Raw genomic sequence first — 18,333 nt, 5'->3', positions numbered from 1 at the left:
TACAGCAACTGCTAAAAGGGCTATGATGTCCTTCTGTCGTGATAAAAAAAACATTTTAAAATTAAGTTGCTGGGGCAGTGGTGGCAAACATCTTTAATCACAGCACTCTGGAGGCAGAGGCAGGCAGACCCCTGTGACTTCAAAGCCAGCCTGATCTACAGAGCAAGTTCCAGAACAACCAGAGTTACACCAGCGAAACCCTGTTTCAAAAAAACCAAAAAGGAGAAAAAGACCTTGGAAGGCAGTTTTCCTTTTCTTCTCTTGTAATAATGAGAAATACATATGCCTCTCCACTCAACTTACAGATGAGTATAATGCCTAATATGTAACCTTTTCCATTCTGAGAATGTGGGACCTATAGGTATCAAATCTGTCTCTCCATCTACACCTTGGTTAAGAATTCCAGATAGTATCTGATACTATTAGCACTTATGGCACCAATCACACAATACATACATACATACATACACACATACATATTGTATGTGTTGAAAGGAGACTTAGAACTGACTCCTGTGTATCAGGGAGACAGGCCAGAATGAAAGGAGAGGGTTAGACTAGAGACTATTAGTCACTAGACTATCTCAGGGCTTCCAATGTCTAGGCAATCAATATGCTCTCACCCTGTCCACTATCTCAGTGGTTCTTGACCTTCCTAACGCTGTGGCCCTATAATACAGTTCCTCATGTTGTGGTGACCGCCCCCAAACATAAAATTATTTCATTGCTACTTCCTAACTGTAATTTTGCTACTGTTTATGAATTGCAAATATGTGATATGCAGGATAATCTGATATGTGAATCCCTGATAGGGTCACGACCCACAGGTTAAAACCACTACTCTAACTCCTGCCACTTCCCTGCTTCCACCATCCCAAAGTATTACTACTTTACTCTGAATGCCATTTGTCAAATATTAATGTATAGGTGCACTTCAACATATCCACAGTTAAGCAAAAATACATAGGAAAAGAAATGTACTAAGATTACAGAAACACTGACCCAAAGCAAAAATTTCCCATCCCAAACAGCTCAACTAGCGTCTTACATATTCAAGCATTCCCATAAGCTTTTAAAAACTACCAACTATCATATAATTATTTGCCATTAAGAACAAGTTAGACTGCTAACAAACCAGATTAACAACTTAGTTCATTACCAAATTGGGTCAGATTCAAATTTGTTACACCAGCAAAAGGTTCAATATTGACAGATCTCTTAAACAATTAAAATTGATTTAAATACTTTTTATCTTTCAAACAAATAGCAACTTTGAAAAACTATTTCAAGAACTAAAGATATTTAATGGAATTCAGAGAACACCAGGTTATGTAGGGTGATTTTACCTGTTCTGTTGTTTCTCTACCCATGGACAAGTCTTGATACTTGCATTACATTAAGAAAACAGTAAGTTCTTACCTTAGATAACAAATTATTTAATTCATGAGGATGAAGCTTCACTACTTCTCCAAGCTGCTGTGCAGCAGCTTTTCTTGTAACTGGAGTAGTACCAGTATCCAGTAGGATAAAAAGACGATCGAGTCTATAACAAGATCAAAAAGATAACAGTTAATCTGGATGTGTTTCCTCATAAGTTTGAGGCAGAAAATGTATTCAAGACCCTTGAATGAGGTGCTATGCTGGGAGCCAGGCATGGTGGCATGCACCTATAATCCCATTACCTGAGAAGCAGAAATATTAAGAATTCAAGGACAGCCAGGCGGTGGTGGCGCACGCCTTTAATCCCAGCACTTGGGAGGCAGAGGCAGGCGGATCTCTATGAGTTCGAGGCCAGCCTGGTCTACAAGAGCTAGTGCCAGGACAGGCTCCAAAGCTACAGAGAAACCCTGTCTCGAAAAAAAACCTAAAAAAAACCAAAAAACAAGAATTCAAGGACAGCCACAGCTACAGAGCAAATTCAAGGCCAACCTGGGCTAAGCAAAACCTTGTCTCAAAAATTAAAAGATAAATAAAAATAGATATAAAAGATCTGTGCCATGGCTATAAGGAAGGAACAGGAGCCAGCAATAAACTGGGGGTGGTGGCTCATGCCTATAATCCCAGCATTAGGAAGGCTGAGGCAAGACTGTCACAAATCCAAGGCCAACTGAGGCTATATAGTGAGTTCTAGTCCAGTCTCGGTGACGGAGAAGACCCTGTCTAAAAAATACATAAATAAATGAAATTTAAGAAGAGACAGCAATAATAAAAAAAAAACAAATGCAACTTGCAAAGCAAATAATATGGCTTGGTTATAATTCAGGGTAAAAAGAAAACAGGATGATCAGGCACAACTCCTAGCTCGGGAGGAAGGCAGAGGCAGGTTATAAGTTTGAGGCCAGCCTAGTCTACATAAAGTGTTCCCACCAGCCAGAACTTCATAGGAAGGCCTTGTCTAAATAATAAAATAATGAAAAAGAGAAGATAGGGAGAAAGGAAGGAAGGAAGGGAGGGAGGGAGGGAGGGAGGGAGGGAGGGAGGGAGGGAAGGCAGGCAGGCAGGCAGGCAATGACAGAAGGGAAGGAGGGGGGGAGGCGGGGGGAATGATGGGCCCAGCAGGGCATAGTGGTACACAGTTATCTCAGTACTCAGAAGGCTGGAATAGGATGACTGTGGATTTAAAGCCAGCTTGGACTACATAAAAAGGGGAAAGGAGACAAGCAGAAGAGAGTAGATAGGGCGCACCAAGTGTAAGTGGAGTTATGCATTAGAAAGAATGATCTGGCAGTCGTGGGACGCTTTGTAGACAACTAAACCATAATCCAAACAGAAACACAAAGAAGCTAATAGTCATGATACAGAAGAAAAACATACATAGTAACAAAACATACATAGTGTGGTAATTAAGCAAAACATGGGTGTGGGAAGAACTATGAGATTCTGAATCTTAGAAATGAAGATATCAAGTAAGGCTTTGTGGCACATGCTTATAATCCCAACACTTAGGAAAATGACGCAGAATGATCAGTTTGGGTGAGACCAGCCTGGGTTACAACTGAGTTCAAAACCAGCTTGGGCTACATATTAAGACTTTGCCACAACTCCCCATCCTATTCCCTGAAAAGAAAAAAGATATCACTGAAAGAAATTAGAAAGGGCAGGTGAAACACAAGAGAAGATGGCAAGCTCACTGGTGGCAGGGAAAGAATAGCTAGGAGAACTCAGAACAACAGTTGGAATACAGAGCTGATGTCAGACGAGAGTTGGTAAGAGTCACCTGCGCAGAAGTGATAAACATGGCAATTAATATATTCCTGAGTTTGTAACTCGTATGGATACGATACAAATCCAAACCCTAGTTCGGCTACTTATGAACAAGGTGTGCAATAAAACCGCAATAGATTGTAAGAAGTGAAGGTGGACAAAGTCACAACTACACAGCCAACCTACATGTCACACAGTAGCCTTGCCACTACACTAATCCACTGAAGTAAAGTTAATGCCATGTTTATGAAAGGTGGCTTCATATTTGAGATAAATGGACACTTTAAACAAAATGCACAGGAACAATGAGCAAGGTTATAACTGCCCATCTGACATGAGGGGAGAGCTAGTGGATATAACTTTACATTTTGTCTATGAGCAAGAGAGAACAAAGTCTCAAAGGTAGACATGAGCTTAAAGCATAATAAACTAAGAGGTTTATAATACTTCTAGGACTCTTTGTTTCACAGAATCAAAATGTTACAAAGTTCTGGAAGCCTTTTATTTAAGAAAAAAGGAAGAGGAGAAAAGGCTGAAGAAATAAAGACTATTAGAGAACAAATGAAATAGATGAATTTCTTTCACACTACATGTCTTTAATCCCAACACTCAGAAGGGAGACAGAGGCTGGTGGATCTCTGAGTTCAAAGCCAGCCAGGGCTACATAGTAAGACAGAAACATGGTATTTTAATATGATTCATATTGCTGGCAGCGTTGGTGCATTCTAACCCCAGCACTCATGAGGCAGAGGCAGAAGGATCTCTGTTGAGTTCCAGGCCAGCCTGATCTAAAGAGCTAGTTCCAGGAGAGCCAGGGCTACATAGAGAAAGAAACCCTGCCTAGAAAAAACAAGAAAAGTCAGGTGGTGGTAGCATATGCCTTTGATCCCACCACTCAGGAGGCAGAGGCGGACTGAAATCTGAGTTTGAGGCCTACTAGATTATAGATTGTGGTCTACAGAGTGAGTTCCAGGCCAGCCAGAGCTGTTATACAGCAAAACCCTGTCTCACCCCCCCCCCAAAAAAAACCCAGAAAAAAAGTCATATTCATATTAAACACAAAATCCTTATATATGGTTAGAAACATAACTAAAATATCTTTTTCAGTCAATATTAATAGTATTAAAATGTTTAGCATTTCAGAACTGAAATGAGACATGACTTATATTTTATAGTTTAAGGGTATTGTTTTTTTAAAAAATATTTATTCATTTATTATGTACACAATATTCTGTCTGTGTGCATGTCTGCGGGCCAGAAGAGGGCACCAGACCTCATTACAGATGGTTGTGAGCCACCATGTGGTTGCCGGGAATTGAACTCAGGACCTTTGGAAGAGCAGGCAATGCTCTTAACCACTGAGCCACCTCTCCAGCCCTAGTTTAAGGGTATTGTAAGGAAGATATGGCTCAAGAAAATTCGTTTAGGCACTTAAAGCTACAGACAAAAACACAGTTAAAGTCCAAAAGAAATGCAAAAATTAATTTACACATATACAGTGTAAGTAGATTGTATTTCTTTTTGTTCATTCATAGCTACCTAAACACTTGCCTTTACCCCTCTGTAGAATATAAAAATATCTCCACAGACTAATGTGTTGGCAGTTTGATTCCCCAGCATATGGTGCTATTTGGGAATGTAGTAGAAGTTCAGAAGGTGGGCCCAGCTGAAGGAAGTAGATCACCGGGGATGTCTTTCAAAGGGTGCCTCTGCCTCTGTCTCTTTCTCCCTTCTCCTTTTCTCTGTCTGGGGTGAGGCAGTCCTGCACTACCATACCCTTTACTCAAGCTATTCTGCCTTCCCATAGGTCAACCAGGGACTGTAACTTCAGAAACAGTAAGCCAAAATAGCTACTTTTTTTTGTTTTGTTTTGTTTGCTTACAGTTTCTCTGTAGCTTTGGAGCCTGTCCTGGAACCAGCTCTTGGACACCAGGCTGGCCTCAAAAGCTACCTCTCAGACACCTGGCACAATGACAAAACACTGACTGGCACACCTTTCATTCACTGGTTTTTGCTAAAGGATTGGTGGAAAGGTTTGGCCTGAGACAAAAGAAAGGAAAACTGTTTAGGACCATTAGTATTCTTAAAAAGTTCTAAAGTGAGGTCAAACTTAAAATCCTCTCACTACAAACTGATTCCCTTAATCCATTTTACTCGTGGTTATCAGGTAAGCCCTCTGACTTGTTTTCCTGAGACTCCATGTCAGAGTTGACGAGCACCCTCTGTGAATCTTCACAACAAATATCCTTGAAGATGACAAGCATCTGCATATTGCTATCCAGAATGCCTCAAACTCAATGATAAAAAAAATTAACAAAATTTTAGGAGAACAAGATGGCTTACTGAGCAGGTAAAAGGGTCTGCCACCAAGCCTGATGAACTGGGTTCAGTCTCTAGAACCCACTTAGTTGAAGAATTAAATCCCACAAATTATCTCCTGATCTCTATATACATACTATGACAGATGTACACCCTGCCACCCCCAAAATAAATGTTTTTAAAAAGATATTTTAAAAAAATAAAAAGAAATTTTAAGCATGCAATAGACACCATGACAAGTATCTATTTTTTTAAGTTTTCTTGTTAAATTCAACTAAACTTAACCTTCTTTTTTTTTCTTTCTTTTTATTTTTTTATTTTTATATTTTTGGTTTTTCAAGACAGGGTTTCCCTGTGTAACACAGTCCTAGCTGTCCTGGAACTAGCTCTTGTAGACCAGGCTGGCCTCAATCTCACAGGGATTCACCTGCCTCTGCCTCCCAAGAGCTGGGATTAAGTGTGTGCCACCAACACCTGGCTATATTTGTATTCTTTAAAATATCACGGATGCTCTCTCCTACAATCTGTGTAATCCACATCCACTGAGGACTCACTTTGGAAAAATACCCCCACCCCCAAGAAGAAATAGACTGAAGTTAAAAGACCTTTCAAAATTCAAAGTCTTACTGTCATTTGTTGGTTTTGTTGTTGTCGGTGGTCCCTACCCCCCCCCCCACACACACACCCTCCCCTCACTCCCTTGATGTGGGAGTGATTTCTTATTAATAAAGAAACTGCCTAGACCCATTTGATAGGCCAACCCTTAGGTAGGCGGAGTAAACAGAATGGAATGCTGGGAGAAAGAAGCTGAGTCAAGGAGTCGCCATGGTTCTCCCACTCCAGACAGACGCAGGTTAAGATCATTCCTGGTAAGCCAGCTCGTGGGCTACACGGATTAATAGAAATGGGTTAGATCAATATGTAAAAGCTAGCCAATAAGAAACTGAAACTAATGGGTCAGGCAGTGTTGAAAAGAATACAGTTTCCGTGTAATTATTTCTGGTAAAGCTAGCTGTTCAGGCGGCTGGGTGCGGGGACTCAGCCCGCCTCTCCTACTACTACAGAGTGGCACCCAACGTGCTAATGAACTCCACGTAAAACCTGAGAGGGCTTAAAAAGAGAGAGAGAGAGAGAGAGAGAGAGAGAGAGAGAGAGAGAGAGAGAGAGAGAGAGAGAATTTAAGACAGCTTTTTGCTGTTTGTGGGTTGCGCGCCACAAAGAAATTGTCCTGACTCAGCAGCAGGAAAAAACTGGCTGTTTTAAAATGCCGGCTTTCTGGGCTGTGCCGCCATTGCGATCTCTGTCTGGCCCCTGTGGGAGACAGAGCTTTTGAATGGAGCATTTGAAGTAAAGCTCTATGGCTTGGTTGATGGCAATGTGGACTGCTGTGTGCCTGGAACTGTGTGTGGCTCAGGGGCACCAAATGGCTCTGAGGCAGGAGCTGCTCAGCTCCGCCATACTGAACTGTGCTGGTCTCAGGTAGGAACTACCGTAATTACCATAAAAACAGCGCAGTTAAGGTTTAGACTGGGCAGGAAACAGGCTGTACCTTGTTACCGTATTACCTGTACATGGTGCAACTTAAGTTTTTAAGAACTGCTTAACATTTTAAGAAATGCTCCTGGATAGTAAAAAAATGTTACAGATTCACAATAAAACAGATTCAGACATAAAAGACCATACTGTTGGATGAATGTACGTAGGCTTGAGAGAGAGAAGAAAAAGAATATAGACAATAAAGTTAATGGTTTAAAAAAAAAGGTAAAGTCTTTAAAGAGACAGAGTACAGATAGTTAAGAGATTAAAAGAAATAAAGAAAAATAATCCACGTAAAAATGGAAAATTCACAGAGAGTCTGGATTATGTACATTGTGCTTTCTTTAAAATTTTTGACTCTAAAGGAGCTAAGTACAGAGAGACATTTCATTACATGGGCTGCCAAGCTAAACCAGAATGGATATAAGGGTATTACGATTTCAAAATTTGGGTCTAAGAATATGATGCTTTGGAGAGGGTCTTCTTTTGTTTTCACAGAGGACCAGACCCTGTGGATTTCTTCTATTACAATTTGGTATGATAGACCACGCCCTCCTGAAAGGTTGTTGTGAACATCTTCAAAAAATTGCTTCGCTCAACTGCCAACTGTATAGCACACAGGTTATACCATGAAAGACCTAATTAACGACGCCCCCATTCAGCAGGAAGCAGTTTGGAGAGAAAAAACGGCGCCCATATTCCCAAAAATTGTTTATAAATGTTCTTTTACATTTAAAAGGGGGTATGATATAGGTATGAATAATTTGCTTTGGTATGGATTTTAAGGTCAATTTTGTTATATGTAAATGTATTTTTGATCTTGAATAAGGTGTGATTGTGTAGTTCATTTTTAAAATGTAATGTATAATTAGGAAATATAGGTTGTTGATGGATAATCATAAATAATAGTCAAGTTTGTAGTCATGTTACTTAGATTTTCTAGATATATAGAGATATATTTCAGATAGGCATTCTTCATATCTCTCAAAGGCTACAGAATATGGCATTTAAAATATTTTAATAACTTAGGACTTTTCATGACAATGAGACATGTCTGCTCCTGGCGGCACCGATCTACTTTGAGAGGAAGATGGGCATCGAAGAGGATCCTTATGGAGTTTGATAGCCATTTGGGCAAGAAACTGCTCTTGCCTGGACTGTTGCATAAAATGGACACAGAGAACCCGCAGAGAGAGGACTGCTGAACTTGCCTAAAGGTGAGACGGTCTTTTGGGGTTCATGACTCATGAAAGAGTCTGCGAGACATTCTGCAGGACACAGCAGATAGTGACTGAACTGTCTTTGAAATTGCCTGCTTCATGGAAATGTCTGCTGGATACTATGGGCCTGAAGGCTGAAGATGGATGCCCCAATGGTACAGAGGAACTTTGGGTGACTGTACAGGCAGCGAGATGTCTCTGTCATTTTCTTGTTTACTTAGGTAATATTATATCCTTCTGGAGTCTTTGATGGAGTTGAAGAATGGATAGGTAGTTATAGTTTTCCATTGTTATGATAAAAGATAAAATAGATATAAATATTGTAACTGTGATTCTTGCTTAATAACTGTTTTGCTATATGTAATTTTATTATGTTAAAGTTAAAGCCTTTCTTTTTTGTTTAAACAGAAAAAGGGGAAATGATGTGGGAGTGATTTCTTATTAATAAAGAAACTGCCTAGACCCATTTGATAGGCCAACCCTTAGGTAGGCGGAGTAAACAGAATGGAATGCTGGGAGAAAGAAGCTGAGTCAAGGAGTCGCCATGGTTCTCCCACTCCAGACAGACGCAGGTTAAGATCATTCCTGGTAAGCCAGCTCGTGGGCTACACAGATTAATAGAAATGGGTTAGATCAATATGTAAAAGCTAGCCAATAAGAAACTGAAACTAATGGGTCAGGCAGTGTTGAAAAGAATACAGTTTCCGTGTAATTATTTCTGGTAAAGCTAGCCGTTCAGGCGGCTGGGTGCGGGGACTCAGCCCGCCTCTCCTACTACTACACTCCCTCACTCTACTCCCTAGACAGGGTTTCTCTGCATAGCCCTGGCTGTCCTAGAACTTACTCTGTAGACCAGGTTGGCCTCAAAACTCACAGATCTGCCTGCCTCTGCCTCCTGAGTGCTGAGATTAAAGGTGTGCCACATTACCCAGCTTCTGTCCATTTGTTGGAAGACTGCCAGACTCACCTAAAATTTTACTTAGGCTCCTCTTATTTTGGAGTATAGAACTAGATTGTGTATATATTTGACAGTCTAACATTCTTACAAAAGTTTTTTATATTTTTTAACCACTGATATGTTTGTGACATCTTTCATTTATGTGATGCCAGTTTGTTAAATTGTGTCTCTGGAAAAACTTCAACTACTCTAAAATTTATTTTCTGCAGTTTTTTTATATGACCAAAAGCAAGGCTAGCTGCAAAATAAACAGTCTAAAGAGTGATTACCAATCTATTTGTAAGTCCATATACAGCAAAATACACCCTAAGGAATGCCTACAACTAGCCTATTTATAAGACCATGTCTTGATACCATTACTTTTCTAACCTCAATTACCATTTCCCCAATACCTGTCTCATTAATCCTTTCTCTCTACCTATCACTAACTATGCAAAGATCTCTTGATCTCTATTTTCTATAATAACAAACATCTCCAGCAAGTGCTTAAATATCAAATACATTTATTCCTGGGGCTGGTGAAACAACTCAGTCAGCAAAGTGCTTGCCTTGCCCAAGCATGAGGACCTGAATGCACACCCTGCACCCCACATTTAAAAAGGCAAGCATTGTAGAGCACACCTGAAATCCTAGTTCTGGGAAGGCAGAGACAGGTGGGTCCTCAAGGCTTGATGACAGTTTCAGGCCAGTGAGAGACTGTCTCCAAAAACTAGATGGCTATTAGGAATGTCACCAAAGATTGTCATTAGGCCTCCAAACAAATGTGCACACACATGTATACACACCATTTTTTTCTGAATATGTGAAATTTAACTCTGGATAACCTGAATTATAAAAGACAGAAGTATCATATGTGTAGGTCACCAAGGAACCCTTAAGCTCCAAATATAATAGCATTCTTTCTAAAAAAAAAAATTTATTTTATTTATTTATTTAATATGTATGTATATAATATTCTGTCTGTGTGTATGCCAGCAAGCCAGAAGAGGGCACCAGACCCCATTACAGATGGTTGTGAGCCACCATGTGGTTGCTGGGAATTGAACTCAGGACCTTTGGAAGAGCAGGCAATACTCTTAACCGCTGAGCCATCTCTCCAGCCCTATAATAGCATTCTTATAAATTCAAATTTTCTTGACTCTTCTATGGCTTTTGATACCAGCAAGTATTCCTTCTTGAATCCTTTCCTTCTCAAGTCTGGATTACCTTGTAGTCACCAAGTACTTCTTTACTTCACCTTCTATTCATACCACTCTTTCTATGAACCTTCAGAACTCACACAATCTTTGGTTGCTCATTTCACCAGTTTCTTTTTCAGGAAACTCCGCACTATTGTTTGTTTACAACCAGTACAAACAAAGTAGTGATATTTGTTTGTAATCTAAAGATCTGAAAATCTAAAGATCTGAAGATCAAAGTGCAGAGCTAAGCCACTAGTTAGCCATGGAGGCCAGGGGGTAGTGGCACACACCTTTAATCCCAGGACTTGGGAGACAAAGGCAGACGGATCTCTGTGAGTTGAAGGCCACCCTGGGCTACAAAAGATTGAATCTGTATAAAAGAGAAACACAGCTCACACAAAGGTGTGATCCCATGCCTTTAACCCCAAAACTTCGGAGATGGAGACAGGAATGATGTGGCTGGTTGGAGAGAGGAATATAAGGCAGGAGGAGACAAGAGCTCAGGGCAGTCTGAGGACAGGATCTCTACTTCGGACTGAAAATTGGTAGAGGTAAAAGGTCTCTTTAGTGGCTGGCAGCTCTGCTTCTCTGATACTTCAGCTGTCACCACGTACTATCTGACTCTAGGCTTTACTTCTTAAGACCAATTAGAATTCATGCTACAAGGTTCCTCATGTAGCCTAGATTTGCCTTGAACTCTTGATGCAGCTAAGGCTGGCCATTAAATCCTTATTGTTCTACCTCCACCTCCCAAGGGCTAGGTAGGATTACAGGTGTGTGCCACCATGCCTTTGTGAGACTTTATGCATGCATTCAAGCACTCTACCAACTGAACTATTCCCACAGAATTAACCATGTCTTCTAAACTGGGTTTGGAGACTATAATCTTGAGTTCAAACCCAACCTGTGTTACATAACCAACATAGTGTCTTGGTTCACCAAAACCTTCTGTATTAGCTTGCTTTTACTGTTGTCATAAAACACCACGACCAGATAGATGTAGCAGTACATATCCTGGGAAGTTCACAGGCCAGTCACCCTGGTTTACAAAACAGGGGTGGAGATGATGACAAGAGACCCTGCCTCCAAAAAAAGTAGAGGTGTCTGGTAGTGGTGGCTCACTCCTTTAATCCAAGCACTCAGGAGGCAGAGGCAGGCATATGTCTGTGAGTTTGAGATCAGCCTGGTCTGAGTTCGAGATAGCCAGAGCTGTTATAGAGAAACTTTGTCTCGAAAAATCAAAAAAAAAAAAAAAGGTTGAAGCAAGTACTAACCTGAGGGATTGTCCTCTGTTCACAATTCTCCTACACAAACATCTTTTGATGCCTCTCTAATGCAATGCTGACCCTATCTATCCCACAGAGGTCCTGCCCCTCCTTCCTGCGGAGCCTTTATCCCAATGCCAAGTCACATCTCTGCTCATCTATCAGACAACTGCTTTGCGATCACTGTCTCCTTCAATTCCAGCTTTACTCTTTATTTCTTCCACTGTAGTAATAACCAAAATTGTGTCCTTGACTAGAGGAATAACACACAAGAATGCTTCTCTAATCTTCTTGACCAAAGCACTTTTGAAGTCTCAATTTCTTATAGTGGTATATTATTTGTGTTTTAATAAATAAAGCTTGCCTCAAGATCAGAAGGCAAGGCAGCCATACTAGTCAGCCATACAGGCCAGGTAGGCAGTAGGAGCACACATGTTTAGTCCCAGCACTCAGGAGATAGAGACAAGAGACAGATGAATCTCTGTGAATTCAAGGCTACCCTGAGCTACACAAGAGCTGATCCAGAAACAGATCCAGGTGGTGACAGCTCACACTTTAATCCCAGTATTTGGGAGTCACACACCTTTAATCCCAGCACTAGGGAGGTAGAGACAGGAATGATACAGCTGGGCAGAGAGAAACATAAAGGGGAAGAGACAGGAACTCACTGGAGTGGGGAGTCTGAGGATTCGTGTAGACTGGTCTTTTGACCTGAAGGTTTGGTAGAAGTAAAAGGTCTCTCTAGTGGTTGGCTGCTTTGCATCTCCAATCTTCAGCTTGAACCCCAATATCTGTCTCTGGATTTTTATTATTCATGCTACCATCCCTCATTTCAGACAGCAAATTAGAGAGCACAAAAAAGGAAAAACAAAGGAATGAACAGACAAGGATCTAACAACAGGGCAGTCTGACCTGTTAATCTAGGGTAGCCAGGTATGAGACAAGTAGGGTACTCATCAGAGTAAGACCACAGCGATGAGTGCAAACTGGTAGAGGTGATGGGGGAAACACCAGAGATAAAATCAGTATTATGTTAGATGGTATGCACAACCTTTGATGAGGGAGGCTAGATATCAAAAGTAAAGAGAAAGTAAAGAAGGGCAAGAGTTTGAAATGTAGTACTTTTCTTCCCTTCCCCCTTCCTTCCTCTAAGCATACCTCCCCCAAATATGAGGTGATGTTTGTTATATTGTTAATTTATATGTATAGGTGTTTTGCTTTTATATATGTCTATGCATCATGTGTGTGTGGTGCCAGTGGAAGCAAGAAAAGGGTATTAGGTCCCCTAGAACTGGAGTTTACAGATGGTTGACTGCCCCCATGTGAGTACTAGGAATCCAACTCAGGTAAGAGCACCTAGTGCTTTTAACTCCTGGGCATCTCTACCACTGTCTGTTTTTCTTGTCATTTTTGGAGAAGGGGGGTTTCAAGACAGGGTTTTCTGTGAGTCCTGGCTGTCCTTGCTCTGTAGACCAGGCTGGCCTTGAACTTGCAGATCCACCTGTCTCTGCCTCCCAAATGCTAGAATTAAAGGGATGCACAACCATCTCCCGGCTCCATCGTTTGTTTTTAAGGCAAGGTCTCAGTATATAGTTCAAGTTGGCTTAGTACTTGAGATCATCCTGTCTCAGCCTCCAGAGTACTAGGATCAAGAAGGAAGCAGAAGCAGGCAATCTCTGTGAGCTAAAGACCTACCTCATCTACACAGTGAGTTCTAGGTCAGCAAGAGCTAGTATTAAAATCCTATCTTATCTTAATTTTCAAAAGGATAACAGATGGAAGAAACAAATAACAAATGCCAAGTTGAATAGAAGGTATCAGAGACTATAGAGCAATTTAGATAAAACTTAAGGTATTTCAGACTATGAGCATTTACCGCACTAGCAGAGATTCTAAGTTCAGTTCTCAGCACACATGTTAAGTGGCCAACTAACTGAAACTCTTCTGGCCTCCATGGACACTGCACACATGAGAGTAACTTATATACTCAGGCATACACATATATATGTAAAGAGTAACAAATCTTTTTTAAAATAAGGTAATTATATTTGACAATATTCACTGGTTGTGAAATCTACTGATGCTATGAAATCTAGCATGCTTTCAATTCAGAAAAAGTGAAGACATGATTCATTTTTGTTTCATCAAACTGATTTCAAACAAATGTCCTAAAAATTGCCTTAAAAGAGGAAAGGGTTTATGGATGTTTGTGGAAGTTCTGCAAGTAACTACAGTGTAACCTCTCTCCTCTCTAGATGTTGGCAATATAAATTATAACAGTTAAACTATTAAAAAGACAAAGAAATCTTGTACATTTTTAAACTATAACATGCACCAGATTACAACTTTTAACAACAACAACAACAACAAAAGCTACATTTTCTACTTTATGCCTACCTGAAAAGAAAAGAAAAAAAACCTCACTGGAATTCTTAAGACTTTAATCTCTGAAAAACTGGGGAAGGACAACTAACAAAACAGCTCACAAAAGTGATGTAAATTCAGTTAAGAGTGACTAGCACTAACAGGACTATAGGTTATCCCAGGACACAAAAAGCCATAAAATAAAACACAATGCTCCAGCAATGGTGTTGGAAAGCTGGCTCAGCAGTTAAGAGCACTGGCTGCTTTAGCAGCAGACCTGGGTTTGGCTCCAGCAACCATCTGACAGCTCCCACACAGTGGGCAGATCATGACCACCTGTAACACCATTCCAGGGATCTGATGCCCTTCATATAGTCTCTACAGCCACTGCACAGAGACAAAGACAGAGAGAGGACTACACATTAGCAAAATAAATCTTTTTTAAAAAAGAAGCAATGGTCAGTCAAGTTTGCCCAATTGAGTGCTTTTGTGGGTTTTGGGTTTGTGTTGTTGTTTTGTTTTGTTTTGTTTGGAGACAGGATTTCACTATGTAACCCTAGCTGTACTGGAACTAGCTCGGTGGACCAGGCTGGCCTTGAACTCACAGACATCCACCTGCTTCTGCCTCCTGAGTGCTGGGATTAAGGGCATATGCCATCACCTCCTGGCCATTATGCTATTTTTTTCACATGTAATTAAATAAATAGAGTAAAATTTAAGGTAGTGCCTGTGCTATTTAAGAAATAAAGAGAATAAGCCGGGCAGTGGTGTCATACGCCTTTAACCTCAGCACTTGGAAGGCAAAGGCAGGCGGATCTCTGGGAGTTCGAGGCCAGCCTGGACAGCTAGTGCTGTTACGCAGAGAAACCTGGGGTGGGAGTGGGGTGGAGGAAGGCTGGTCTGCTACACCAGGTACCTTGTATCAAGTTATTTTCCAAGTTCTCTATTGTTTTAAAATGGATTATCTTCTAGTTCCTACTGAGAGCAACATAAAACCATGTTGATGTTTCTTCCTAAACAAGAAAGCAGATTAACTTTAAGATGCCATCTAGCACACTCATAATGAGCAGGAAGATGAGAAACCACAGTCAGGTGCAAACACAGGCGGAGAACGCTTTGGTTCTGTTCTAATTCAATTTAGACCCTAGAACACAGAAGACACAGAAGCAGTCCATAAATAGGACTAAATGGGTGAGCCATTTTCCTATACTCCACTCCTATCCAACAACTTATTAGTCTTTCATAACTTTATCTTAAAGATCAAAAATAGTAAGCTAGAATATTTGGCATAAATACATGTGATTTCAAATAATATGAAAACTACATCCTTTTAAATGGCTGAAGTGCATTTTGCTGTAGTACCACAGTTAAAAACAAGAACCTAGCTGGGAGTGTAGGTCAGTGTAGGGGACTTGCCTACTGTGCATAATTTAATATCCAACACAATATTAAAGCAAACTTTGTAAGTGTACTTTGAGAAACCAAATCAACAGGTTGAAATTTATCACAGTGAAATGGAAAGTCTTCTATAATGCCTCCTCTACTTTTTCCTGATTGTCTCTGAATTTTCTAAAGAATGAAATATTTTTAAAAAATGTAATTTACAGTAATACTTCCTGTCACTCTTTTTTCTTTCTTTTCTTTTCTTTTTTTTATTGGTTTTTCAAGACAGGGTTTCTCTGTATAGCCCTGTAGCCCTGGCTGTCCTGGAACTCATTCTGTACACCAGGCTGGCTTCAAACTCAGAGATCTGCCTGCCTCCCAAGTGCTGGGATTAAATAAGTATACCAGTACCGCCCAGCTCCCTGTCAATCTTATAAAGGCTAAAATTAATGGCAAGGGAGGCGGAGTATCGGGCACAGCATACTTGAATTGACCCATATAAGTAATTATTTCCCCTGTCCTTAGCACTTTCCCACATCAAGGAACTTCCTTTTGTCAGCATGTAAGCTCAGTACTGAGAAAGCAGACTCAGAAGGCTACAAGATCATGGGGGTGGGGGTGGGCAGTACCACTTCCTCTTACTTGTAGAGCAGGCCTGTAAAAACCATGTTTCTCTCAAGTATCAGTAGTGTAGTGAGAACAAAAGTTCAGTTTGTATATAACAATTTAAGAGACATTTTTCCTCCCTGAATCTTTTCTGGTTATATTACCTACAATTCATATATTTGCGGGGGTAGGGAGGAGAGCTTCTAAAATAAATTCTCAACGTTGTCAAAATACTTTAGACATTACCTTTTATGTGTAAATTTGAGAAAAATAATATATAGTACATTTCTGAAATGACATAATAAAGAAAAAAACTTGCCTGGCTAATAGGAAAAAATGTACAACAGTAAACTCAGTCAGTTATGGAATAAACAGGCAACCACACCAAAAACAATCCTTTTTTTAAAAAACCTGTATCAGGATTGTCAATATAGCTAAATATACTAAAGACACTGTTAAGCCTAATAACCTGAGTTCAAATCCCCAGACTCACATGGTAAAAGAAACCGACTCCCTCAAATTGCCTTTTAAGCAAGTGTGTATCACAATATTTTCTAATCCACATTTAGCGGAACATGGTGGTACATACCTGTAAGCCCAGCAGTCAGGAGGATGAGAGAAGAGGGCCACCAACTGGAGTTTAGCCTGGGCTACGTAAGCAAGACCCAATCTCAAAGAAAAGCAAATCTATGTTAAACTTAGAACCTAACAGCTACAGAGTCACTACCAGTGAATAAGCCTTAACAAACCCACTAAGGTTGCCTTTTCTGTTCTAATTCCTGCTAAGTAAAATAGATAGCAGAAGAGACTTCCACAAAGCAAGAAGATGGAATTCAAAGATTTAGCAAGTATGACTGTTTCCAAGCAACACCCCAAGCTCTTAACAGGTACTGAGTTGGTTTTGGGGGGGTAAAATTTATGGGACAGTCACAAGTCACATAGTAATTAGTTTAGCTGACTTTCTAGCCTCCATATTATAACAGCAGTTAAACAGTTAAATTATTTAAAATTTTGACATACAGATTCTCTTTCAAGCACCTAAAGGAGACACTATCTTCCAATGATATTTTGCTGAATTTTTCTTCCAATGATACTTTGCTGAATTTTACAAAAAATTTCAAATTCTACTTGCATTTGCAATCTTCAAGACTCAGTTATTTATGCAAGATTTATATCCTTGGGGCTGGAGAGATGGCTCAGAGGTTAAGAGCAATGACTGCTCTTCCAGAGGTCCTAAGTTCAATTCCCAGCACCCACATGGTGGCTCACAACCATCTGTAATGAGATCTGGCACCCTCTTCTGACATGCAGGCAAACATGCAGACAAAACGTTATGTAAATAAAAAATAAATATTTTTTAAAAATTATTTATATCCTCATCCACAGATCAAAAAGCTCACAACTTGCCACATTCTAAGTACAATAAAGTCAATCCTTATAACAATGTAAGCAGAATCAAAATTTTTGACCATACAAAAAAACCCTGTCTCGAAAAACCAATTATATACCCTGTCTTGAAAAACCAGATTATATGCACTTTATATACACTTTACATCATAAAGAGCCATGTTATAACAGGACTTATTTAAAACTATTATGATAGGTTTTTTTGTTTGCTCTGTTTTGTTTTGCTTTTTTGGACTTTCGAGACAGGATTTCTCTATAGTTTTGGTGCCTGTCCTGGAACTAGCTCTTGTAGACCAGGCTGGCCTCGAACTCACAGAGATCCACCTGCTTCTTGTTTGTTATTTTTGAGACAAGGTTTCCCTGTGTAGTCCTGCCCTGAAACTCATTCTGTAGACCAGGATGGCCTGCCTCTGCCTCCAAAGTGCAAGGAATAAAGGCATGCACCACCACCACCCAGCCTGATGATTTTTTTTTTTAAGATTTATTTATTTATTATGTATACAACATTCTGCCTTCATGTATGCCCACACACCAGAGGAGGGCGCCAGATCTCACTACAGATGGTTGTGAACCACCATGTGGTTGCTGGGATTTGAACTCAGGACCTCTGGAAGAGCAGACAGTGCTCTTAACCACTGAGCCATCTCTCCAGCCCCCCTGATGATTTATTTTTTAACATGATACTGGGCTCTGCAGTTTAGAGCACTGACTCCTCTTCCAAAGGTCCTGAGTTCAATTTCCAGCAATCACAAGGTGACTCACAGCCATCTATAATGGGATCTGATGCCCTCTTCTGACAAGCAGCTGTATATATAGATAAAGCACTCAGACATAAAATAAATAAATCTTTTTTTTAAAGCACTTTCCTGTTCTTCCAGAGGACCTGAGTT

General features: G+C 40.2%; 1 protein-coding gene across 2 annotated transcripts in view; it reads right to left on the bottom strand.

The window, feature by feature from the left end:
• The window catches only part of Btaf1 (B-TFIID TATA-box binding protein associated factor 1), an 87,908-nt gene that overhangs the window by 65,506 nt on the left and 4,069 nt on the right, over positions 1-18,333 (bottom strand). For both annotated transcript variants that reach the window (XR_012910686.1, XM_075973919.1), the window contains exon 2: positions 1,420-1,543. Coding sequence is in view for 1 of the 2 variants with exons in the window: in XM_075973919.1 (XP_075830034.1) it covers positions 1,420-1,543 (124 nt within the window). In the remaining variant the exon portion in view is untranslated. The remainder of the gene's footprint in view (positions 1-1,419; positions 1,544-18,333) is intronic.

This window comes from Microtus pennsylvanicus, chromosome 5 (assembly GCF_037038515.1).
Source record: "Microtus pennsylvanicus isolate mMicPen1 chromosome 5, mMicPen1.hap1, whole genome shotgun sequence".
Lineage (NCBI taxonomy): Eukaryota > Metazoa > Chordata > Mammalia > Rodentia > Cricetidae > Microtus > Microtus pennsylvanicus.
Note: the sequence above shows the minus strand (reverse complement) of the source record. Positions and strands in the feature narration are given on the sequence as shown.